The 27,221-nt window shown below is 40.3% G+C and overlaps 1 protein-coding gene across 2 annotated transcripts; it reads left to right on the plus strand.

The window, feature by feature from the left end:
- Positions 1-1,367: 1,367 nt before the first annotated feature.
- iffo2b (intermediate filament family orphan 2b) lies at positions 1,368-26,398 on the plus strand. Of its 2 annotated transcripts, none has more exons than XM_041032921.1 (8): positions 1,368-2,406; positions 18,135-18,195; positions 20,003-20,098; positions 21,730-21,900; positions 22,743-22,891; positions 23,525-23,726; positions 23,871-23,969; positions 24,060-26,398. In XM_041032921.1, exons 1-8 carry the CDS (start codon positions 1,931-1,933, stop codon positions 24,291-24,293), a joined length of 1,488 nt encoding a protein of 495 aa, XP_040888855.1. In that variant the 5' UTR covers positions 1,368-1,930; the 3' UTR covers positions 24,294-26,398. The 2 variants fall into 2 exon arrangements, with proteins under 2 accessions (XP_040888855.1, XP_040888856.1); XM_041032922.1 differs by having other exon boundaries at positions 1,369-2,406; positions 23,555-23,726.
- Positions 26,399-27,221: the final 823 nt, after the last annotated feature.

Raw genomic sequence — 27,221 nt, forward strand, 5'->3', positions numbered from 1 at the left:
GAGAGTCATATGATCTTTGGCGTTGTTTCAAATAAAAATTGTTCATAAAGCACCTAATGTTTTAGCTAAGCTCTGTGGTATGTACGCCTTGCTTTGCCTGATAGCTAAAATCAGCTAAAAACAGCCTAAAATATACTGATTAATTAATAATATCGGACTTCAAGCTCCCCCGTGATCAAGTTACATATTATGGTTGGGCATTTCCCCCATTTTAGGGGGACAACATTTTTTATTTAAACCACATTTTATGTACATTACTGTCATTTATGAATTTATTTCACACATGCAACATGCTTTTTTCCCAGCAATACAGATGGTAACATGACAGGGTGACTGTTAATTGTCTTAAGTAATAGGGATAATGAACGGATTAACCCGCTAGGGGTCTCCTGAGCCAAAGCAACAACATGCAGGCACATGGCACTACAGTCAAGAAACAAATTCACAAATTATATGTATGTATATAGGTGTATTATGGGCCCTTATGGAGGTGGGGACCTTGGCCGTGTCTAGGCGTTTGAGCCCCCTTTTCAGTTTTACTTCTAGGCTGGTTTCTAGCTCCAGATTCATTTAGATACACATGAAACATTTTGTCTTTATGATCATGAATCTCAGGGTATTTCCCCCTTTTACCCTGGGGAGTATTATATGGCATCAGGAGAGGAGAAAAATATTTATTCAAAATGATTCAATAAACTGAAACATGAAGGCTATATACAAAACCATGGTCAGCATTCAGAAACATGCTTTATGTGTAGCTTAATGTTTATGTATATGCAAAAAGTTTTACCAGTACTGCAGTTTACTTATATTTCAGAGCAAAGGGACACATAGTTGATATGTGTGCCTATATAGGCTATGTCACACAGGCTACTCATTTATATTTTAGTGAAGATAATATAGGCTGTGATATGTAATATATACATATCAGCACCAGAAAAACGTATGTTCATCGCTTTTACACAGCGCGCCTAAAGTATGTACACACATATAAAAATATATATGATCCTACAATATATAAAAATAGTATATAGAAGAATACAGTGTGTATAAATTCTGAGTTATTATTGTGGTGAAAGTTCACCATTCATCATTTTAATAATCCATAAAATGACAGGCTTCAATGTTATGGGAAAAACAAAACTTAATTGGAAAGGCATTGTTGTTACAGTGTACTTTATGCTATTAATTAGGCTTGTGTTTATATCTTGAGCCGGGAGGTGATGCCTCTCACTGCTGTCTATGAGAGAGAGGGAGGGAGAGAGTGAGAGAGAGAGGGAGGGAGAGGGGTGGGAGGGGCTGATGTAGGTGATAGTGCCTAGTTTAGCACTTTGCAACATGATCCGTGCTCACCACGAAGAGGCCGGGCTCTGCGGTCCTGCATCCTGCCATCCCGCCGCACCACATGGAGACTGAATAGAGCTTCAGTAAACGGGGAATGATAGGGAAAGAAGGTGGACCGTATTCCTCTGTCGGCTGGCTATATGAACCCGCACAGCATCTGCTTCTCCTGACAAAGCAAAGGCAAACACAGAGATGAGGGCGAGGGAAAGTAATGCCGGTACTTATTGCGGTCTGCGTCAAACCTCTTGCTGCTTCAGGAGATGATGCCCTCGGTGCCTCTTAAAGGACTTTCTGGGTTTATTATTTGCTTGTGAACACCCATGCTGCAGGGGTCCATGTTAGTATCTCGGGGTAAACATCCAGCAGGGACAGTGATGGCCACCCCATCTCCAGCCGCCCAGTCACTCTCAGCATCTGCATTGTAAGGAGAAACTCGCCCTGGGGTGAGTGGGATACTGAAGGAATATGCAGAGATAAAAAACCAAAAAAACAAAAACAAAAACAAAACCACAACAGCAGTTTTTTGTTGTTTCATCCAAACCAGACAGAGCCATAGTTGGATTACCGGGTGTTGTTGTGCACCACCATGAACTCTCTTTTTTTCTCCGACACTCCGCCCGGTCCGGTCTGTAACGTCCCTAGCGGGTCCGGCGCGGTGACCAGCGCCCTGCGAAATGACCTGGGCTCCAACATCCATGTGCTGAAAACCCTCAACCTGCGATTCCGCTGCTTCCTTGCCAAAGTCCATGAACTGGAGAGGAGAAATAAACTGCTGGAGAGCCAGCTGCAGCAAGCTCTGCAGAGACCGCAGTACCGTCACCTCTACGCCCGCGAAGTTGCAGTGCAGACGGACGGTCCCGAGTCGCGTCTGCCGGGAACCATCTGGAGTTTCACCCACGTCCGGAGGCAAGGGGAACGTTTCGAGACCCTGCATGGGCCCGGAGTGACGTGGACGCATCCGGACGGAGTTGGGGTCCAAATTGACACCATTACCCCGGAACTGAGGGCTCTGTATAACGTGTTGGCCAAAGTGAAGCGGGAGAGGGACGAGTACAAGAAAAGGTGAGTGAAGTCAGCTTGACTGCACTGATGTGAAACCAATGTACCTGTTGATGTATGTATGTATGTGTGTATGTATGTATGTGCTGTTTATAGTTCCTCCACAAAGTTGGCAATTTAGATCATGTTTCTATAGTGACACAATCAAGTTTAGGCCACACACCCAAATACATATGACCATGTATGACTCATTAGCAGGGGAGTAGCAAGGAATTAAGGGCCCGAGAGAGTGTTGTTGCTATGGACCCCCTGTTTCTTTTCTGTCAGTGGGCAGTGGGCCCCATTATGACTGATCTCACACTAGCTAAACAGAAGTAATGATGAAACTGAAAATTAGTACTAAATGTGACGACATATGCACCAAAGACTATCACAGACGGGTCTGTGGGAAGCTTATGGGAATATTCAGGTGACCTCTCTTTAAGCCTGCACTATAGTCCTCACTGCAGTCACTCAGTTACAAGAAGTTCATGGGTTGACTCATTCAGTGTAAACGTAGCAGTTTATAAGCCAGGAAGTTGTTCTAATGTAGTGCTGCTTTAGATCTGGACACATAATCAATATTGCTCTTAAAGATAAACTCATTTTTCTCACTTTAAATAGTTCACATTAGAGATCAAACTATTAGTCAGCTGACAGAAGATTAATCAAACTAATTTCAATTTAGTATTAATTTAGTATTATGTATACATTTTTTTTAAAAACAAAAATGCCAAACATTCCCTTGTTCCAGCTTATTCAGGGAGATGAATTACTGCTTTCCCCTGTTTCATATCAGTGTGAACTGAAAAATCTTTGGGTTTGGAACGCTGTTGGACAAAACAAGACGTGGAGATGTCACCTTTGGCTCTGGGAAGCAATGATCTCTGGGTCTGTTGAGACACCTGAGAGGTGGGATTGTGAAGCTGTTTTCATAAACCCCTCACTTAAAGACTTCTGACTTGTCAGTGTTAATTTTCTTCCCATGTGGTTGTGATTGGCCCTTGTCTCCAAGTGCTCGTCTGACAGTATGGTGGAGAGATGACAGACATCACAGTGATGGAGATGGACACTTGAAGGTAGTGTTTCACATAAAGGATGTCAGACCTGAGTGGCTGCTCAGCATTTACACAAAGGCGTTTATTATGAATTGAACTGATCCTGCTTCTCACACTCCTGAGGAAATTCCTTTGCATGGTTCATTCCCCTACAATTGTTCCTGTCCTTTAGTCATATTAATTGTACTTCCTCGAGGACTCACTGTAGCGTCCCCGGCTGACCCACGTCACTCTTGGCCGGCTTGGCTGGCTACCGGAGGGAGACATGCCAAGCAACGGCCTGCTTCTGTTTTCCGTCATGATTCAAGCAGAGAGGCATTTTAACAGGCCTCCGTCTGCTCTGTGAGGTCGGCTATGACGAATGCTGACCTCCCTGTGAGCGCACTGACTCAGTGACACAGAATGTGTGTGCTCTCCCATTCCTCCGGGAAACTGGATATCCTGTCTAGTCATTCCCTGTAACCAGCATATCCTTTTTTGTGCATTTCTGCTTGAGAAGATGAACGGCAGTGACTGGGACAGCAGCCAAATTAAAAACTGCTGCAACCGAAGTCAAAAATTTGGATCCTCTTTGGCAAAAACGGGAGCTCTTGACTTTATAAGTCATTGAAATAGCCATCTCAGTTGCTTTTCAATTAGGGATGTAGTTAGCAGAATATATCGAGCTACCCCACTTTGCACATTCACTCTAAAATGTAAATTATGCCTCAAAACAGAGGTTGTTGAGTTGTTAGCAAACAAAAAAAGAGAAAACAGGCTTTCCATACTATTCATTCCTTATGAATACATTTATAGGCCTTACAGATGTTATTTTTGCATTTTTCTTCAATGACACATGTACCAGTGTCAAAATTGTTCTTTGTTGTATTTTTAAATGGAGAGAGCTGTGGAATAAGACACATTCCTAGCCTGTTTTTACTGGCCAATAATCGTGGTAATCAATCTCTTTTCCGGCCTCTCTCTTTCCTTCTGTGCTCTGAGCTCAGTAATTGCATCACCACTGAGTTCACTGGCCAATTGTTTTCTCTGTCTCCCAGTCTAAATCCTCTTTACTACAGTCACGTTTCAGCATTCAATCCCTGAGCCCCATCCTGCCATTCTCTTTGTGTTCAGCCATTCCTTCGTCCTTCACTCCCCTCCTCTACAGCCTATCCACCCCTCCACTCCTCTCTCTGTCATGCAGGCTGCTTTGTAAGGCATCCTCAATCCCGACTGATGCGCCCCCCCGCTGACATGCACCCCTTGCTCCCACACCGCCCTGGTGATTTATTGAAGCTTTACGAGTACGGACACTCACAAGGAGATGGATGACCAGCTGGTCCATTTCTGATTTGCCCACTTGCATTCAGACTATGAAGCATACGGCTGTTTACTTTCTGTCATTTTACTTTCCACCTCTTTCTGATCGAGAGACTATTTTCTGAGCCTGAGGCAAAATGGTGTGATTTGTCATAGACTGTTTTTTTGTAACACAATCGCTTACGAGGTTGCATAAAGGTTGCTTGAATACATGAAAGGGCACCAGTGTCATGGAAAAAAATGCTTGCCAGGATTATACAGACAAAACAGATGTACAATACAGACCTACAAACATAAAAGATTCACAGACGTGTTCCCTAGGATGAAACTCACAGTGTTTCCTGAGAATTTTAGGAAGGTGGGAAGCTTTTGACCCGTGACTAAAGTTTTTCTAACTTTAAAGTAGCTTTAAAGTTTAGAAAAAAACGGTTTTACATTGGTGAACGAGTGCACCTACTGTGAGTCCTTAGTTCGGTTTGATTAATTGATAATCATGCTTGTGGACATATGCACATCATGTCTGATAGCAACAGTGTATAGCTTAACTTCTCTCCTGAGATAAAAGTCCTTCATATTTTCATATACATTTTTAATAGAGTGTTACAGTGTTTTTTGTAACCTCTTTATTAGTTTTGTATCTAGAAGAAGTGCATTTGTGTTATCTAAACAAAGACACAGATTCAGATTGAATCAGAATGTCACATAATAGTACAATAAGGGTCTTGTGTGCTGTTTACTTGCATTCAGATATTTCCTCAACCATATACTGTATAGTTACTAGTCATTTTTTCCTTAGCAGAAAAGTTTGGTATAAACAATATCCTTAATTATATTTCCAAATCAGGTGTTCTCCATTACAAAATATGCGTTTGGTAGAGAACAATATGGTTCTTTCAGAGTTGCTGGATGTATTCCTTGTTCTGGAAAAGCTCTTTAATGGATTATGTCCACATTCTTAGCTAATTCATCAGATTTTGTGCTTTCAGAACACTGTTGTGTTTATGCACCGCTATCATCACCGCAAAAGTGTGCTTGTTTATACAGACACACATAGTCCTTCTCTCTCTCTCTCTCTCTCTCTGTCTTACACATACAAACATACAGCACAGACACATACAGTTGTCCAAGGAGAGGCTTCATAAATCAGACAGCCAACTTATATGAATGTCCACTTAGTGCCTTGGTCTGTGAGGTTACATACTTTTCACACTGACAAACGACCATGCAAAAGAAAATGGGTAAGGTCAATGCTATTGTCCACAGCCATACTGCTTTTATCCCACTGTCTTGCATCACCGTGAAAAGTATCACTTGGGGGTCAAAGAGTCTCTACCAGTAATTGCCACCAACATGCAATAGTGCTTAAGAGGCCATGAAAACAATGGCTGACATTGACAAACATATTTCACAGTCATCAGCACACTGTATGTTAACTAAGAACCGAAACTGTGTCCAGCTGCCTATGACAGCTACCTTTATGTGGCCAAGAAGGCAAAGTGCCTATTTGTTTAACATTTACATGTTATGCTTTTGGTGCAGAGATATTGCATTCAGCTTTGTCCATTATGCAGATTACTGCACAGACCTACATATCTGGACTAAAAGACAGCAGTTATACTTGCAATAATATGCTAATATATTTTCAGAGAGAAGTATAAATAAAGATACAGATAGTTCATTGTTCATTTAACCTGATATCACTGTAGTTTACATGGATTTCTGTGGAATAGAGATGCTGGAGGAGGTTGCTGTAGACGGCTACAATTGAAATGATTGCACAGACAGCAGGAAGGAGGTGCAGAGCGCAGTATAATTTACAGTATTATACCTGCTTACTGCAGTGTTTAGTCATACATTAGCGCGAAGGGGGACATCTGTTACAATCTCTGTCCCGTTTGGGATTTGAACCAGAGATCCCCAGACGTTGCTCTGGCCTTCCCTAATTGGTTGTTTATTCCATCACTGAGCAGAGGCCAAACAACTGTCCTTCTGGATCATGATGTGGGTGATACAGGACGTATACTGAACCAGAACAGTCTCTGGGCCTCCTGGGCATGTTCTTTCTACATGAATAATTCACGTACAGCTGAATTTAGCCGTGTGTGGATCAATGCAATGAAAATTAAGAAAGAGAGACTCTTTTCAGAGGCTCTGATCTCACTTCCTTTGCTTAAAAGAGATGAAAGGCAGACTTGAGCATCTCTTTTGTAAGTCGGGCTTGTCACAATAAAGAACTAACTAATTACAGGAAGCAAACTGTGATTCCAAATCTAAAGTCTATGTTGTGTTTCAAAAATCATACTCCTCTGTGAAGTGTAACATGCTTCACTGATGAGCTCTTCAGCCTTGCTCTGTCTGTCTTTGCTGATGACCTGCCCAGTGTATAATCCAGGCCATCTATTCAGGAGAGGGATTTTCACTAAGCCGTCACCTAGCACCGAGGCTCCAACCTCCAGCCGTCCCTGCACCACATCCTGGCACGCAGCCGCTGCACTGAACTGGGGCCTCTCGAAGTGGAAGACTTCCTGCTGCTGAGATACAGTGAGAGAGACAGAGGGAGAGCTCAGTTCACTAAGACCATTGAGCTGCAGATTAGAGTTTATATTGTGTCTGTCTCAGTCCCTCCTCCTTGTCTGTGTGGCACTCTTGAGCTCACAAAATGTTTTTGTATTTTCCAAGGCAAATTGCACTCTCCAGTATTACTATAGGTCATCTTCATTGCTTAGAGGAAGTGGTTATTTTGTAGATATCATCACCATTACAAACATGGATTGTCCTCAGTGGAAACATGGATAAGGCTGCTTATATAGCTTATTCCTACCATACAATGATGTTTAAGAATTATGTAAAAAATGCATCAGTGCCACACTGTTTCAATGATTGACATGGGAAATGTAGTTCATTTTGAGTGAATCTTATATATTGAAAGGTTAATTTTTTTCTCATGAAATACCGAAGCGTTTACCCTCTTCAGGTAAACAAAACAAACTGTTCACAAGTTAAAGGCATATGCAACGGAAAACACTTCATCAGAGCAAACAGTGTGCATTAATCTGCATCAGAAAATAGTCCAATAGTCCAAACGATGCATTATTTACTGCCGTTTGATTAATATTTGCTAATAACTACAGGGCCTAGCTGTTTCAGAAAATTACATAGCATTTTAAAAATCTGAAATACTATACTTGTGACTTGTTTTTTAAAGATACACATCTTCTGTAGGAACCATTTAGCTTGGGACTGATGGATTGTTGATTTTTGTCTTTTCATGGGATTTATTGAAAATAAAAAAAAATAAAGAACACCCCTGTCCTTTCAGGAACAAGTGCAGTTATTCATGGACCCAGATTATTATCAAGATAAGAAAAAGCCAAAAACTGCGGTAACTTCTGTGAAAGAGATGATGTAGATTTGGTCTCTCTTTCTCAGTATTGATCGGATTGGAAGGAAAATCTGGATGATACCATGACAGGAATGTGTTCCCCCTTCTGTTCTGTTGTGCCTTGCTGCTGTGCTGTGCTGCTGTGGTTGATTATTCATGGGTATCGATACAGCTGAGAGCAGTGGCGCGTTGCCATATTTAAAAGTGCACGAATGCACCTGTCTTTTCTAAGCACTGACTGCATTGGGAGACTGACTGTACCAGAGGTTTGGTTGGTGGATTGTTTTGGAAAAGCACTGCTATACCTCGCAGCAGTTGTGGCCAGAGGCATAACAGGAGATGTACAGTTTCTTAGGTCACGTAGCTGTTACTGCTAAGTCCATAATCATCAGACCTAATCCTTATTTATACTTAACACATTTAACAAGAGTATGCCTCTCTGTTCAGACCTGTTCTGTTTGAAAAGCCTTTGCACCCGTTCTAAAGGTCTGGATTTGCTAAGACAGCATTCAGACTTAATAACCTCTGTATTTCAAAATCTTATTATTCCAGAGGAAAGGTTGGTTTGCTAGACACCTTCAAAAATACACACGCACACATATATATTTTTGGACAACATCATAATTCTGTGCATGTCCCAGATAGCTTTGTGAGTTTTGACAGGAGTATTAAATCAGTCTCTGTGCTTTGGCATGCTTGACTTTAAACTGAACCAGATGTGTTTCTCCCCTGAGCTCTCTGGAAATCTTAATGTATTAAGAGATAAAGCTCGTTAATCTCTTGTGGTATCCTTTTCATTATGGCTCCTACAGCATAAAAAAATTGTTATCATGTTAAAGACACAATCAGCAAATGTACCAAAGCAGGAAATAAAAATGTACGCAGGACCCAAACTTTCTATTGCTAGCAAGTTATCTTTGTTTTCTGATAGTGTAAAGGTTTTATATATCGCAAATGTTTGTAAAAAACATTTTTTTTTCACGCTGGGAAACATGCAGAAAACATATACTTAAAATATATATCAAAAAGGTAGTTTATTACATATACCTGTCATTTACATAATTTAAGTTTTACGGATTGGGTATTTAGTGGGTCTCATAGTATGAGAGGTCTTGCTCTTTGAGTATGAGACTCATACTCAAAGAGCAAGACATTGAACCCCTGATTGTTATGTCAGGGCCTTGTATGGTAGGGAGCTGCCATCTCTGTTGTCACTGTGTAATGGATGAGGATGAAAGACATATTGTGAAGAGCCTTGTATAAAAGCACTATATAAATGCCTTCCATTTACCAAAAATCAAAATGGGAAAAATAACAATATGTTCTAAACATGTAAGGGATGTTTTGAAACTGGGCTGTATTTGGCCCCCAGGCTAAGTAGTTTCACTGTGCTATACATGATTAATTCAAACATTATTGTGGTCAAGAAACCAGGTTTCTTCTGAATAGAACTGTTCACTCCTGGGGTTCATCCTACAGGTGTGTGTACCCAGAGATACAAAAGATATTTATCTAGTGGTGATTCCTCATAGCTCTGTTATGTCTCGCATAATTTGTCTGTACACACCCTGTCCTGTGAGGATTTTTGCCAGAAGTGAACATCTTCATCTTCTTTTCTTTTGCAAATGGATGTCACTCCCAGTGCAGCTCCACCCTAGCATGGCCTGGGCATGCAGGTCGTTGTTTGTGCTTTAACACTTTAAAGGAATCTCACAAATCCATGTAATTTGTCAAGCAGAACATCCAACTCAAAGCCCCCCCATTATAGGATTGGGAAGAAAGCCAGCTAGCTCCCCTTAGTGAAGTGTTTTTACAAGTTAAGAGTTAAATGTCTGATACTGGTACTGTATGTTGGATAAATAGCCAGGGGACCAGAACTATTATGACAGCACTATAATGTGGACCGCAGTAAATGAAATCAGTGGGAACATAATAACATAAAAGCACAGTAGTGTGCTTTGTAACATGGGTGGGGTCAGTTAGATTTCAGACGAAGACTGCAGGGAAAACTGATTTTCTGTCACAGTGCTCCGTGACACCCCCCTCCCACTGCTGCTGCAGACTGCACAAATAAGCAATAAATGACTCCTTGTTCAAGCTTTAATAAAATAGTATTTGTGATAAAATCTCTCTTGCTGACAGAAGCTCATTTGCCTATTCTGCTAGCAAAGACATTAGGTGCCAATTATTATACATGTAAACAAACCATGACATTTTGGGTGTTTTCACAGTGGCAACACCTTTGCAAGTCCATACAAAGGTCTTAAAACAGTTTAAACTGTTGCCATTAAAAACCCTTACATAAGTTGAAAGCAATTATCCTTTTTTTGCCAGGGTGCTCTTAGGTCATACCTATTAGTTGGAAACTTCTGTTAATTACACTTCAACACCTATGTGTTTTGTCGCCCCCTCCAAAACACTCTGTGCTAACCTGACTGTAGCATCCCTCAGGCCAGAGAAACGAGGCCTAGGACAGGCTTTGAGAGTTAAGCAATTAGATAATGCATGTGCACAGTGCAAACAAGTTGAGCTCACACCCATATTGTCAGGAAAAGACAGTGTGGCAACGTTGTGGGGCCAGGTCAGGAGGGAGGATTAGGCATGTTACAACAGTGGCTCTCAATTATCTGACAGTCCATCAATATGAAGGGAGGATCCATTGGTGTCGTACCAAACCCTCTATTCAGATATATGCTTTGATCAGTGTTAATGAGTTCGCTATAGTCTAACCATGTTCTACAGAACACCAGGAACATAATTTGTGTCCAGGCTATAATCTTTTTTTGAAAGTTTCCCTGTTGTGTTGCAGCTAGTCTATGTTGTTGTTCTGCCCCAACTTGCTTCTCAGAGCTCCTTGTTGAATTCCATGGAAAAGTAGATTTGTTGAGCAAGGACTTAGAGTAGATTATATACAATACGAGGTTTTGTCCTCAGATGATTCATGATTGAAGATCCCCTGACACAAACAAAGCTTAAAGCTTTATCACTGTTTGAGTGCATAGAAGTATACAGCTGTTACCTGGACTTAAATTAAGCAGTAGATGTCAGGTTTAAGACACAGAACATTCATCAAACTCACAGACTGCATTTTCTGTTCCTTCAATGCAAATGCTATTTAATCCAATTTATTCTAAACATTTATCGTTTCCCGTAAGTGCCTGCTGAACGATATTGTGCTGTAATAGTTAAGATAATATCACATTGTGCAAAATCATTATTCCCTTTATTTGTCAATTACTTTTTACACCGTTGGATGCACCCATAAATATACTGTATAAATGCATAAAATGTATACTTACATCATTCAAGTATGAAATAAATAAATAAAAATACTTATAATATTAAAATATTTAAAGACAATGTAGTATTTAGTAGTAATGTATTTCATAACTGTATACAATACATATGCATATCCATATGTATCTGCTGACATACACCCAGTCAAAAACCCGAACGCGAGTTGTTCTTTTCTTCATAATAGGAGGACTTAATAATATTTTCATCCCATTTAGAGAATTACAAAAATAAGTGATACTAAAAATACACATATGCATCTACTACACTAAAAAGTCTTAAAATATTCAAATATACCATGAGGTAATGCAGAGTATAAGAGACGAAAGTACAAATTTATACTAAAAACAGGCATAAATTCATACGTGCCAGCAGATTACCATTCATGAGCTGAATAACCCTGAGGAATGTTCTCCTCTTGAACCTCCTGGATTTTGATCAAAGCTTTCTGTACTTCCTCCCCAAAGGAAGACTCTCATAATGGGAAAATACTCAGTGAAAAATATCTCTAACAATTTCCAAAGCCTTTAGATAAAGGCAAGCTTTGCAGACTGATAAAGAGACGGGAGGATGCAGTTATCTTATTTTCAAGGAAAGCTGACCTTTTTGGTCACTGTTGTCATATTTCACAACCTGAAGCTCTGAAGTTCAGTTTGAAGACATTTGGTTCTTAGGAAGTCATGGTGACATTTATGATACTTCAATTCATTTCACCTCCCCACTTGAATGCATGTCAGTTGTTTGATTAAAATATTTCATAACAAACAACAGAAGACGTAAACACATAAAATACACAGAAGTATGGACCCGACAAGATCACTATATAGGTTGCAAGAAGAGGGCTGCACTATGGTGCCTACAGCATGTAGATCCTGTACAAATGAATATATATGCACATTCACATTTTTCATAAAAGTTAAGCTCTATACTTAACAGACTAAAATTTCTTTAATTGACCAAATTTCTGCCTTTGCCACATATTTTCTGGCCAACTTTTATTTTGAATAAATAACATCTACCAAAAGTTCGGGGGTTTAGAAATCCCCCAAACTTTTTTATCATTTAGCGGATAGAATATTTTTTCATCCAGATGGCTGGAAGGGTCTTTGGGGATTCTGGAAATACGTTTACAGCAATGGTAAGTGTTTTAAAAAGACCTTGTGGGTTTTTCAAACAGTTAATTAGCTTTAAGAGAATTTCATGGTTGCCTCTCTGATCCGAATGCTAATGCTGTGCTAGTACATGAGAGGCGCAATCTGGAACTAGGAATAAAAAACATTAGTTGAGTAATTAATTGGAGAAATTCTGATAATGGACTAATTGTTGCAGTTGATTTTATTACGTAAATAAACTCTCTAATATTCTCTGGTTTTAGCTTCTCCAGTGTGAGAATTTGCTGTTTTTCTCTGTTATTATCACTGTAAATTCAATATCTTTGGGTTTTGGACTGTTGTTGTTTGGACAAAACAAGATGTTAGAAGAATTCAGGTAATTCATTCAAGATTTAGAGCCGTTGCTAAATGATCACAAATAGTGTGTTTAACACTGTCCACTACATTAGCTACTAGCAACATTTGGTTGCTCCCTGAGGACCAGTGATAATGGTAGCTTGGGAAAATGTCTGTGGTCACTTACCAACACCTACGATCCTCTTGCTCAGCCTGGTGGTGTCTGTGTCCTGTCTGGGTTAGGAGGTCTATATTAAGACTGACCCTGCTTGTGGAACATTAAGCAGAGGAATCACTGTGCACAGTTTACATGACTGAGTGAGCCCTGAATTAATCAGCATCCACATCAGATACAGGGCGATGGCACTGTTTCCATGGATACAAGATGGCTTGAGAACATGGGGTAATGGAGGACAAACCGGTGTGTGTGTGTGTGTGTGTGTGTGCGTGTGTGGTTGTGTTATGGATATAGGCAGAGGTCAGGGAGGGAGGTGGAGTTAGTTTGCAGCAGAGCAATGAAATGAGCTTTGACCTTGGCGTGTTGTCTCGTCAGCAGAGACCCCCGAGCAGCCAGACGGTGGGCTCCTGGTCTGCTTTACCTACGGGCCTGATCGATTTCACATCGCTGCATCATTAGCATGCCACATGTGTTTCTCTGTGGAGTCGGGGGAAGCTATATATTACAAAGCATCATGACATTCAGTCGATGACCTACTATAGTCATACCTCACCCCTTTTTTTTCTCCCAGGGAAGCGTCACATTACTCACTATTTCACATGTCTGTGCTACAGATGCTCCTTCCCATCATGCTCCTCCTTTCCAGCCAAGATTATTGGAAGCGTCAGTGCTGAAAGTAAATTATTGTACCCACTTGTGCACCATATAATTGCATGTAGAGGATGGGGAATGCTGCTGTCACGGAGGAGACATTATATGGACACCTATAAAGCTCCAAGGGAGGAATCACGTGTGCTCTGGACTCTCAGGCGTGATCTATCAAAGCTGTCAGTGGCCTCATTTCATACGAGCAGCTGAGCTGAATGGGAGTGTTTGTCCTGCATGTAGCCAGATGTATTGATCCTTCAATCGGTTATCATGTAACACTTCCTGTTTTACTATGGCCTGCCCTCATGAAAATTAAGTGTAATGGTGCTATTAAAATCTCTTTATAGTGTTTAGACTTAGGTCTGTTTTGCAGAGCCTTGTTTTAGAAAAGATAGATGACGACTCGTGTCTTTGTCAACAATTTACAATGAAAATTAAATTAAGGCTTTACTGACATGAAAGTAAAGCATATTACTATTATTGTTTAGAATATCAAGTAGAGGTAGGTTTACTACTATTTAGGGTGTTGTATGATTATTATTGTGATTTGATAATATACCACAATAATGGTTTACTAATAATAGTTGTGTGTATGTGCGTATAGTGTGTGTGTGTGTGTGTGTGCGTGTTCATATGTATTCATGTGTCACACTGACATCCAGGTAATAAGGCAATGATAATTTAAAGCACCACACTACTGAAATATTTGAAATGAAGCTAAATAAGGATAAAAGTATTACTATTTATCTTATAAATCTTAACACTTATCATAAATAGAAAATTACAACAACACTCATATGACTTCCAAAAAACATCAGGTAAATAAGGATCACTGCGATATTTTGACCCCAGCATATAGTGTAAAACAGATACACTATAGCAGCAGGAACAGCAGGGACTTGAAGGCAAAATTGAAAATTAAATTAACTAGAAGGGATGTTATATGATCTCTAAATGTATGTATTTAAGGGTTAATCTGCTCTAATACATAGGATCATAGTTCTCGAGCTTGTAGTTTGACAACTGGTTACTAAGAAATTCCACCCACTAAGTAACACTTTCCAGTGCATCATATAGTTTAAAGAGGGTGTTGTCTGACTCAGTTGTTTTATTTGCTGTGAGCAACAGAGGCTTTGTGGAAGGATCCACAACCACACCTCAAAGTTTTCCCTGTGCTCCTTTTGGTATTTACAGCATGTTCATAACAGCAGTGGTTATACTGTAAGGCCTGTTGAATTTCAACATCAGAAAAAAAAACGTGATTATTAAACTAATAATTCATCTTTTGGTACTCGCCTTCCAGATATGATCTTTCTTCACTTTAATTCTGGCAGAGACAAATCAGCCTTCAAGTTTAAATCATTATGAGTGCCATAAAACCATCACCGTGAGTACTGTCATTAAAAACAATCAGGCGCGAGAACATGAGTGCGTCAGATTTGGCTGTGCGCATGCTGTGTTAAGATTGCTCTGTGTCCTGAGGCGCAGTGATGGGAAAGGCAGCTCGCATGCAAGCGTAACTCCCAGACATACCACACAAGGCAGGGAGTGTTGGTTGGCAAGCGCAGCAGGAATGCTATTGTTCAACAGACAAAAATTGTATGAGAAAATGTCTGTTTGATGCGAGACGCTGTTTTTCTCCCTCAGCTGTGCACTGCAGTTTCCTCTTAAATCACTCTCTTCAGAAAAAAAAACACTCGTAGTCGTGATCTTTTCATCCATGCATCCATTGAAATGTGAACTTTTCTCTTTTTTCATTCATTTCTTTTCTACAATTCTAATTAAGTGCTACTGCAGCTAAGGATGCTCATTGTCAGATTGGATCAGATGAAATGTTACTAAAATGTAAAAGACAAATTGTGCATTAACTCCAAAACAACAATTATTCATTCATTAAAAAGGCTTTTAAGTTTCTTAATGAAAATTAATAGTATCTTTATGTGGCTTTCTAGGCTGAGCTAACACATGAGTAAGACCAAACTTTTTGATTTATTAGACCGAGATTGCAAAGGATGTCTGGCAATAAACAGATGTCTATGAGTTGACACAGGCTCCAACCCTCCTGCTGTCTTTGTCCTTGTAAGGAGAGTTCATTTGACTGAACCACAGCTACGGCAGTAAGGCCAGATAGAATACCTTTGCTGTGCTGTAGTGTCATCCTTGTTTGGATTAGCCATTTTTATCTGGATGCTTGAAAACAGTCGGTTATTTTCCATTTGACTTTTATGGATTGCTTAATGGTAACTGCTCCAAATAATGTGGAAGCAGTTGCTGCTTCAGTGACTCCATTGCCTTTGATAGATGACATAAACAGCCTTGACATATTGTTGACAGAGAGAGGCTTTCCCTCCACCAGTAGGTCGATTTAATCATGTTCTCCTGTTATCACCCATTAAAGAGAAAGTTGTTTTGGCTGTTCAGGAAGTGACAACACAGGTGATGCAGATGCTGTGACAAACGGATTTGTGTCTGCAGAGGATGTGATGCAGTTGTGAACTCCAGTGACCTTAGCCAGAGTCCTGCGGCAGACAGCCGGAGTGTTGTGGACACAGTAAAGCAGCAGTGCCAGCATTTTTAGAACAAGGCTTCAATCACAGTGCGAGCTGGCATGCCCTGCCAAGGAATACTTCTCTCTAATTAGACAGTGTACATTCAGTGGGTCTTGAATGGAAACAAGCTGAGTTTTGTTGAGAAAGTGAATCTCTAGTGACGCATGTTGTGGTACCAAAGTGACTTCTGGCTGTGTTTGTGCTTCTCCATGGCAAAGGCTAAGAACAAGCTAATGTCCCAGAAGCCAGTAGTGTTGATCAGATGTCAGCTTCCAGTAAACATATATGGTGAGGCATGCGCTACTTACACCAGTACACACACATTTTCCCCCTGGCTCAACCAGCCTCTCTCTGGCACACACACACACACACACACACACACACACACACACACACACACACACACACACACACACACACACACACACACACACACACACACACACACACACACACACACACACACAATCCCCTCTATTTTATCATCCACTGTCACCATGCATGTGGTCCACAGTGACTTATCATCACATGCGTGTCTGACACTGTACTTCATATTACTGAATGAGTGCCTTGTCCATTCTGTCTTTTGGGAAGCATCCGTGACTCAGCATGCCTGCTATCCCATCTCCCAGGGAACAAGATGAGCGTGTATTAGGAGCATGCTGAACTGACTGATGCAGTGCAGGCTGAGCCTTTTGTGCCTTGCATGCGATACATACTGCAAAGCAATTAAAGAGGCTCCTAAATTTGTTTATACATAGCTGCCATGGTGCAGATAAGTGATATGACCCATAACCAGAGCAAAAGAGAACTGTGTTAATCATAGCTTGTCTAATCATAGCTTACAGCCAATGGGGGCGTCTGGCACTTTATTTTTAGCCAAAGCTACCAGCATGGCATTCAGAATGGCAATGTTGGACAAATTTTTTTTTTTGGTCACAGACTGAAAAATATCATCATGTTCATGTCCCCCTCGAGATGAACTACTGTAATCCCTTGATTTTTTCATGCAGCGCCATCGTCAGGTTAAAATTTTTAATTTGTCCCATACTTTGGTTTACAACAAAACACATGTAAAACATGGGGCATTCCCTTTTGTAGCTGATTACCCAGAATTGGCATGCTAACATGCTAAGTTAAGATGGTGAACATCGTAAACGCTATACCTACTTACAATAAACATGTTAATATTGTCATAGCTTGAAGCACCAAGCCCCTTGACTCTTCTGTGCTTGCAAATGTACTAAACCAATACAGTGACCTGCTTGTTTTAGTGTGATATGTCTGCTCAACTGGCCACAATGATGTCATGAATAATTCAGCCCACCTTCAGTAAATATTGGAATTGCTATGAATGGCTCTGCACTGGGGCTGGTATCTGTAGTACATGTTAAACTCTGTAGGTTATATCTACCAAAAGCATGAATAGAGATTTGATTTGCTTTGAATTGTTGCCACTGAGATCTTGTAAACAGATTTCCCACTCCTGTGACTTTGTGAGGAATGAATCAGTAAGCATGAAGGAATTCAGGTTGCAGCAGAGATACTCCACCCTTCTGGGTGTGTTAAAGCTCAAATGTCTCTCTGCAGTCACTGAAAGGTTCAGAAACTATTCATGAGCAATGTTTGTTGTATTTGGAGAAGGATGGGACTCTTTCTATTCTTCTCTATAGTTTTTTATTGAGGCAGTGGGGTTGTAAAGATGACTTACAAAGGAGGAAAGAGACAAAAGATTGAAAATAAGAGGGGAAAGTGGGTGTGAACCCACACTGTCAAGGGCATTTTGTAATCAGAGATGGGAGTATTATCCCCACAAAAGTACCATTACCCTGTCTAGTGGCCCCCAGGGGACCAGGGCTAGCAGTAACTGACCCACCTCTGTGCTCTGTGTTGCAGATGGGAGGAGGAACTGTCCAAACGGGAGCAGCTGGAGTCCACGGTGGAATCCCTGCAGCAGGTTGGAAAACACAAACAATAAAATAGATTCCATTAACATACTCATTCACAGACTCTTTGAAGCCTTGTCTGCCAAAGGTCATTTATGTGGTAAATAACCTTTGACAGACATGGAGCACAAATAAGTTCTGAGGGAAAGAGAGTCAACAGATATATTTTCAAAATAGCCATGACAGCACGTGCATAAGCATTTAAATATAGCTCATTTCTTCTTGGTGTTCTATGCAGTGTGGACTCAGCAGAGCTGGACTAGAAACAGCTGCTGTACAGCCAGGAGGATGTGTGTCAGATTAGAAAAACCATATTACAAACCCATCAAGAGGAGTCAGCTGGCCTAGATATAGATATAAACATCAACCAACAGCCTCCCATTATGTTTCTGTTTAGAGCAGGCAAACAGAAATAGATGTAGAGGCAAAATCAATTTAAAGTGTCACACCTTGAGGCTATATCACCACACATACGCCATCCCAGCTGGTGTGAGTACCTCATCTAGTCTGCATCCTTCCCTCTCTCTGCTTTTGCCCAAATCGATCGGTGACAGCATGCATGTTTTTCTTGGATTCTGGGTCAGCAAAACCCCAGATAGAGAGGTGGAGTGCCACTCCCCCAGGGGCTTTAACCTTTTAGAGCCCCCAGGCTGATGTCGCTGTGTACGGGAGAGCCGGAAATTTGCTCACACATAGTAAAATTGGTGCAAACAGCCAGTTATTGTTATGGGCCCAGAGCCAGAGTACGGCTACCGTGTGCTGACTTGATACAAACTCAAAAACTGGCCCTCTTCTAGTGACAACAGGGTTAATCATCCTTTTAATCTTTGTAAAATTGAGCCTTTAATTTGCTGAGCCCATGATTACTATAGCCATCCACTGAGTGGGAAATTATGGGAAGTGTTTATTTTGAAAGCTTCTTAAACAAGCTGGTTATCTTAACCTAAGATAGCCTTACAATAGTTAAGGCTCAGTTAAAGATTAACAGTAACTTGATACACTTTGTGTTTTTTGTACAGATTAAAAAAATGAGATATTAATTAGTGAGTTTTAGAGGTGCTGATATGTGGATTTTGTTACTGTCAGACAGAGCCGGGTTAGCTGTTTTATGCTAAGCTAAGACAACAGGCAGTTGGCAGAAACCTTGTATTTGCCATACAGACATGAGAGTCAAATAGATCTAACTCTTGGGAAGAACGCTACTAAACGTTTCCCAATATATCAAATTATTCCTTGAAGTTTCAGTCCATTGGAACTAATTCACCAAATCCACTTTGATCAACATCCTTGTATGTTAACATATAGCACATGGTTGCCTTCCCTTCCCTTATCTTGGTTCAGTTATAAAACATCTTTTGTGTCACTTAATGCTTTCAGCCAAGACTCACATTTGCATCAGGCAGAAGAAACTAAACAATGACCTCTGGATACTAAGCTAAACAGTAACCAAGATGATCAGTATAAAAGCTTTATTTACTTAGGTGGGCCTTATCAGAATGTTAATTAATCTTTTGCCTTATTTTTTAATATCTTAACGCTGGACACTGAATTGCTGTCGCCTTCTTGATGAGGTTGGTGGGATGTGTAAACTCCAGGGAGTGGTAATAACCCTAAACCTAAGACTTACCCAAATGTGCATTATAAATGTTTGTTATAAAGATTTACACCAGTTTACAAATGGTTATTGAACAAATTTCATAAAAAAAAGGTAAGTAGAGTTTATGTGTATGGTTAAACATACGTTGCACTAACCTTATTAGGCTCTTTATTTACCTGTATGTATCTTTTATCAAATCTGTCTCTGTTTCGTTCTCTCAGAGTGCCCGGGAGTCATCAGAGATCCAGGATGAGCTGAGCGAGAAGGTGGACAGGCTGAAGGCTGAACTCGTGGTCTTCAAGAGCCTGATGAGTGATGTAAGTATTTGTTCAGCACTAGGGCGATGCTATCATCACTTCTGACAAAGCTTTTACATCATACAAAAAGTGCTTGGTTGACTCCCATACTTAAACCAATTGCGTTAAGCTTTCCAGCAGCAGTGCTCACAGCATGTACAACTGTTATCCCACACATTACTAAGAATCACTCTGATCGAGGTTGTCACTCACACTGGTCTGAAGAATAATACTTAATACACACCCTTCCTTCCTTCTTTATTTGGATTGAGGAAAAAAAATATAATGCCAGACAAGCATTCATTGAAAATAGCTCAAATGGCAGCTGTAGATCAAGCGCACTTCCTGTTCTGTACAGCCCTGTATTGTTCCCTGGCAGGTCTGCTCTAGTGTGATATACAGTTGTAATATACTGCAGTGGGGCCAGTCACAGCTTGTGCTTGCTCAGGGATAAATATAGTTGGGTGATGTTTTTGTTTTTGGGAAGCTTTATTGTTTATCCTGCTTATCTTTTCTTTGGCATCTGCACATTGTAGATCTTTCATGTTATTTTCTGTGCTTTACTTCATCCCCATTGTGCGAATCCAGAGACGGGTAAGTGGTGGTAGTGGATGTGTTAGGATGTGTAGATTGTTCAATGTCTAGTCGTACTTAGACATCCTGTATTTCGTGGCTATGGATGTGTCTTTTGATGTGGTGACCCTCTTGTTACTGCCCAGAAAAATGAGTGGGCTTTCACTGTGTCAGGAGGAAGCAGTGTACATGAGACATTTGCACAGTGCATATACACACCAAAAAATCTTATGGCAAGACACAACAGGCAAAACTAATGGATGGAAAATGGCCAAAATACACATTTAGGTGTTTATTTTACTACAGTTTGCCTGCATCTGTAGTTTTCAACAACAATACTTACCTTTAAAGACAGTTTTTTTCTCATACACTGAGACAGAAATCTCTAATTCAGTAGCATTTACATACACCAAACTTCCAGTTTTATTCCTGTCTATATTTTGAAGGTTGAACTTTCTACTCCTAAAACATGGCGAAAATGAATTTTCATTGGCCGTTGACAGTATTTTCTGATTTATGGAGTGATAAAAAGAGATATCCAAAATTCCCTTTGTAAAAAAACTTTTACTGTAATATAGTCAACAAAATTTTGAACCTGGCGTTATCCAATGTTTAGATTTCTGAACATTGAATAAGCTTTTATAATCACAAAAATATGATTATAAAAGGTGAATGAAATTGCTGAAATGAATCAAAATCGCATCTTAGAAGCAACATAGAATGGCATAGTTTTCACAGGCTGGGTAGTTCTCCTTGAGCAGAGTAAACTGACCTTAGTGTATAAAATTTGTGGGAAGCTCTCTAAAACAGTAATTAAGTACGATGTAAAACTTAAACATTTAGCTACATACACATCATTAAGAGGACTAAATGTTCAGTGAACAGGCACTGATATGGAGATGAGTTAACCAATACCACTGCAAGATGTAATATGACTGTAAAACAATCAGCTGATGTCCATCAACTTAAACATTTTGCCTGCCTCTATGAAACAATTTTCCCATACTTTAGTTGATACAGTGTGGGAAGGTGCTTAGATTTCATATATCACTCTAAAATCTCTGTACATCTCAATGCAGCAAATGTCTGACCTGGACTCCAAGATTCAAGAGAAAGCCAGGCGGGTGGACATGGACATCTGCAGGCGGATCGACATTACAGCCAAACTGTGCGATGTGGCTCAGCAACGCAACTCCGAGGACATGTCCAAGATGTTCAACGTCAGTCCAGCCAGGTCGCTCCCAGAGAAGGTGGGTATCCATCCATCCTGCTGTTCCGGTGTTTGTCTGAGGAGCTGACAGTGATCGCAGAGAAAAATATGAATTCTTTTGTGAAGGAAACAGTCAGCACTCTGTAGATGAAATCAGAGCTGCCAGTGGCCGACTACGTGTAGTGACTTTGCTTCTTTTTCACCAGCTGATCATCATGTACTGAGTGACCCCTCTAAAGGTGCAAGAATGCATGTCTGCATGCAAATACACTCGCCAACATATAAACATATACATTCAAAATACTTACAGTACTGACATGTACACACACACGCACACAGAAAAGTGAAATGCTGATGTGGTAAAATCACTGCACACAAGGTTATCACATTGCACCGACACTGCTGGCTAAAGCCCAAGTATAAATTTACTGTGTTTCAAGTTGCAGGCTTCTTTTGTGTCACATGTTGTTATATATCTTTGGCTTAAGTGAAACGTCTTACATTTGCATTAGTTATCAGATAAGTTCTGCACAAAAATGTTTCATCTGTAGATTAATGGAAATAAGTATGTAAAATACATCTTAAATCCATCCTATCCACTGTGGTTGTTTCATTTTAAAAACTTAACCAGAGACAAGGTTTACAGATTACATTATACATCCTATATTCATTACATTTTTACATTTCCACCATTTTAAATGGTTAAATAAACAAAATTTTAAAAAATGTTCCACATACAGAGTTCACAAAAACACCTTCATGGCATCTGATAAACACAGCAGTCACAACAGTCATGACAAGGATAAGGTGAAAAATAAATTAAAGACCAGTTCGCTTCTTCACATTTTTTTGTGTGTTCATGTTTCTGTGTGTGCTTTGCAGGGTGCCATGGCCTGCTGCAGGAGGAAAGAGCGTAAAACCATGTCCGATGAGGAGAATTCAGAAATGGATGCCGAGCCCAGCCCTTCAGAGGAGGAGGTCCCCGGGTCACTCAACATCACGGATGAAATGAAACGCATGCTCAACCAGCTGTAAGCGAAACCTCACACACACGCACACATACACACATACACACACACATACACACACACACACACACACACACACACACACACACACACACACACACACACACACACACACACACACACACACACACACACACACACAACCAAGTGCTCTCTGCTTTGAATGAAACAGAATATGCTTTGCAGTTGCACCATACCAGCACAGTATGGAGTTTCCTGCAAAGTTGTTGTGATGGAATTGTTCTGTGTTCCTTCATCTCCCTCTAGTGTTTATATAAAGTGTTACATTTAACACACAATGTGCACAGTTTATCAAAACTCAGCAGATATAAACATTGTGGGAAATAATTTGCTCTGTTAAGGCCACAGTGCTTAATATTTCTTCTCACAAACATCTGTTCTGGATTGGCCTATTTGCTAATCACTAACCACTAATTTTTTTTTAAGTTTGTTGCTGGCTGTATAGTATGCTTTACTGCTTTTGGTTTCTATAAACTCTTTCCATCTTTTCATGCTCTTTATAAGCACATCCTCTTCTTTGCATGTGACCTTTGCTGAATCTGGTGGCTGTTATACTTCTTCTTCCTCTCCTCCCTCTCTCCTCTTCTTTGCGTCCTCTGTCCTTGTCCTACACAGACATTGTTCAGATAACTCCTTTGTTGCCAGGCGCGAGACATTCGACATCGACGACGACTGTGACAGTCTGACATGGGAGGAAAACGAGGAGACGCTGTTGCTGTGGGAGGACTTCACAAACTACAATGTACCCTGCGCCATCACCGCAACGACCTGCACGTCCACGGGCCCCTGCGACGGTAACGGTGACGTCGCCGATCCAGTGAGTTCTGGCTGCATTTATAGTCCTTTGCACAGTATATGGTTTTCAGGCTCATGCAATTCAGAGTGTAGATCATTGCTATGGATGCTGTGTAAGACAGCTACTCATGCATGATGAATGAGGCCTCTGTCTGTGCTCTCGAAGGACTCCCAGGATGGAAGTCTTGGCAGCCTCATTGATGAAACAGAGTCACTATTTAAGACCAGAGAGCAGGAGTACCAGGAGACCATCGGCCAGATCGAGGTAAACAAGCTGTGCGCGTTTTTGTGTGCAAAATAAGATGTAAAGAAAAACCTTCTTTCACACTCTGTTATATCCATTGTCTTCTTTTAGATGGAGCTGGCCACAGCAAAGAGTGACATGAACCGACATCTGCATGAGTACATGGAGATGTGCAGCATGAAGAGAGGCCTGGACGTGCAGATGGAGACCTGCCGACGGATGATTAAAGGTGGCAGGAACTCTCCTTCTTTCAGCTCTGTGGCCAGCAGCGACTCAGGGAACACAGATGAGATCCAGGACGAGATTTCAGACAAGGACGCAGAGGCCGAAGTCTCCGTTAGTTGATGGTTGCATAGCCGGGCTTTGTCCCATCTCCTCCTTGACCACCCCTTTTTATCACAGGGGTTAAATATGTATAGAGCTCCACCTGGCTAGAGGTGGACCAACTTAAATCTGGTCCTGTTTGACCTGGTAAAGTTCTGATGGTCGTGCTCACTGATGCAGTCTCAGAACTGGTGCTTTTATACTATTTCTGTTGTTTAGAAAGTGGTGGGGAGAGAGGCGGGCGTCTTTGCTTCACAAAGAGAAAAAGGGTGCATATTGAGTCCGAGCTGTGCTTTCTTCCTCACTGCTGCCTCGCTGGATTCTTGTCCAGAGCTTCACATCATTTTTGGGGAGAGAAAAAGACATTCTCAAATGTTTTAAACTGGCTGAGAAGTATTTTCTACAAATTCTTACCCTATATTAATGTCCTTTTATTCTAAAGGAATTGAAAATAGTACATATTGTGCTTCTTGTTCGGTGAACAACAAATACATTATTCATAGAAAATAAAGTACATCCATCTTTTAAATTTTAATATTCCTTTTAGATTGCAGAAAGTCCGTTCCCCTTGATTGGAATACTGTTTTGTGTTTTTGTCTTATTTAAGTCCAGGTGGGCTCATTTGCAATCCAGAGTCTCTTCTGCCAAGAAGACAAAATAAGAGGTGGAGACAAATGGTGTTGGAGTTCTGGTGGTTTCTGAGGGAACTCTGCAGGGTTGCCAAAGTTGACAGAGGAAAGGAGCACAGCCTTTGATGCATCAGTGCACTACTGAAGTTCTATGCAATTTAGCTGGCCTTATTTTCAGACTGGCTTTCACCTTTCATCATTTCTCTTAAAACCAATACGATTAGCCTTTTAAGCAAAGCAGGTGTTTTCTATGTATCATTTTAAGAAGTCTTTTTTTGTGTGTGAGTGTGTTTGAGTGTGAAAAAAAAGTCTTTAGTTGGGATATTTGTTTTTTCATGGACATCAACAATAAAAACTTGGAACAGCGCCCCCTGAACGAGGGACTGATATCTTTATCCATGACAATAATATAGATAACTAGCTACTTGCTGCTGAAAGAGAAGTTCTGATTCAGATGTACCTCAGTGGGGAAACATTGTTCTTATCTTGTGCAGTTTAGTTTTTATAAAAGAAATCCAATAAAGTTATCAAAGCCAAAACAGGCTCTGAAACCTATTAAGCAAAACCAAAGGACACATATTGAAAAGTTTCTCTTTCACACAATCATTCATAAACAATCCTAATTTTTAATTCATTGTATTTTGGAGAAAAGATTTCTTTGTTTATGTGTGGTGTTATTTTCCACCTAAATGACCACAGATTATTTCCTCCTGTCCTGCAGGGGACTCTGTTCCAGACAGGTTGCACATCCTGCTTTGTCCTTTCTGAATCGGGGCTACATGTGTCAGACTGTACATAGAGAGCTGTAGGCATGTGATCGTATACCCCAGAGGCCTTTTTGTTCATATTAGTCTTTTGCAACAGTTTGAGATGTCTCACAATTTCGCTTTTCAGTGCTTCCACTGGATTAGCGTAGAAACTGAGCGACGCATGGGGACAGAAGTGATCTTTTTATCACCTCTTTGTATTATAATGTATGTAGGGTTTGCTGGATCAAAGATAAGTGCTACTTCTATCTTGAAGATTTACAGAAGCAGAATGTCAAAATACAGGCCTTTTGTTATTTCAGCATGTTTCTGTGGAGAAAAGGAGCTATGGGTCTTTTTTTTATAACATTATTTTTTGAACTAAATAGCTGCAATGCAGACTGTGCGCTACGTTTTTAATCAAAACACTGTCTATCCTAATCATTGATTACTTGTATTTGTGGCAGAAACTGTATTTTTCACTGTTTTTAATCATTCTGTGTTAACCAAAAAGTGTGTTAATCTCACCATATTCAGCTTTTATTATATTTTCGGGACTATTAAATTTGTTCCAGATGTTTTGGTCATTTATTGACTAACTCAGACCACCCATAATAAAATCTAATTGATTGTATCAGACAAGAATGAGAAGCAGACTTACTCACAGAGAAAAGTTCACATGCTTTTTTTTTTTGTTTGTTTGAGTTGATGTAAAACCAGCCTGATAAGTAACAAAGAGCCATTCTTTTATTGGTACTGTACTTCACAGTGGTGACATCAAACACATTATTTAGTGATTGTATGGCTATAACACCCAGAAACAGCAGGTCTAACAACACACTACGCTGTCTTTCACATCACTCTGACCATCACACTAACCAGCCAACCAAAGCAAACGTGTACAGTAACATACGACAAAGATGTAAATCAAGCTATGACTCCTACTAACTCTGGAAAATTGTGCTTTCTCAGCCTCAGTATTTGTACAAGCCTACCACAGATGTGTTAGTTGGCAGACTTTTATATGATTTGGAAAAACATATTTTTTCCAGAATCATTCATTCTCACAAACTATTGGACATCCAGTGTATAATCTCCACTCTCCTATCACTTGAAGCAGGTCAAATTCCAGTTATATCAGTTGAAAATACTGTAGCAACCCTCCTTGTTGAATGTAGCTTGATTGGAAGCATCCTCTAAAGACCTTACAAATAAAAGCTGAGCAAAAAAAAAATGTAGCTGTTTAAATCCAGGGATATATGGTGTGCTGTTACTTAATGAAGACCTTGGTATGTTTTGCTTTACTAAACGGGTTCTTACCTGACCAACTTACAGTATGTGACCTAGGTGTATGTAAATTGGGTCCTGGTGGATGTGAGTGTTTCATACTAAAAAGGGTTTTATACGAGTTTTTATCAGTGTTGCACTGGGATTATACGGTTGTGTTAGCTGTTTTACATGCTCACTTGCATACCTGTTTGCTGTCATTATTGCCTTCACTTTTGATTTCATAAACATGACGGGGCGATAAAAAGGTGCAGCAATACTTGTGGCCATATTTGGGTAAAAACTAC

Source organism: Toxotes jaculatrix, chromosome 3 (genome assembly GCF_017976425.1).
Source record: "Toxotes jaculatrix isolate fToxJac2 chromosome 3, fToxJac2.pri, whole genome shotgun sequence".
NCBI lineage: Eukaryota > Metazoa > Chordata > Actinopteri > Toxotidae > Toxotes > Toxotes jaculatrix.

Bases quoted from the DNA above. Each gene is read 5' to 3' on its own strand.
- iffo2b (XM_041032921.1), top strand. From the start codon at position 1,931: ATGAACTCTCTTTTTTTCTCCGACACTCCGCCCGGTCCGGTCTGTAAC. The intron at 18,196-20,002 runs GTTGGAAAACAC...TCGTTCTCTCAG, and splicing joins CGGTGGAATCCCTGCAGCAG to AGTGCCCGGGAGTCATCAGA. The intron at 23,727-23,870 runs GTGAGTTCTGGC...GTGCTCTCGAAG, and splicing joins ACGGTGACGTCGCCGATCCA to GACTCCCAGGATGGAAGTCT.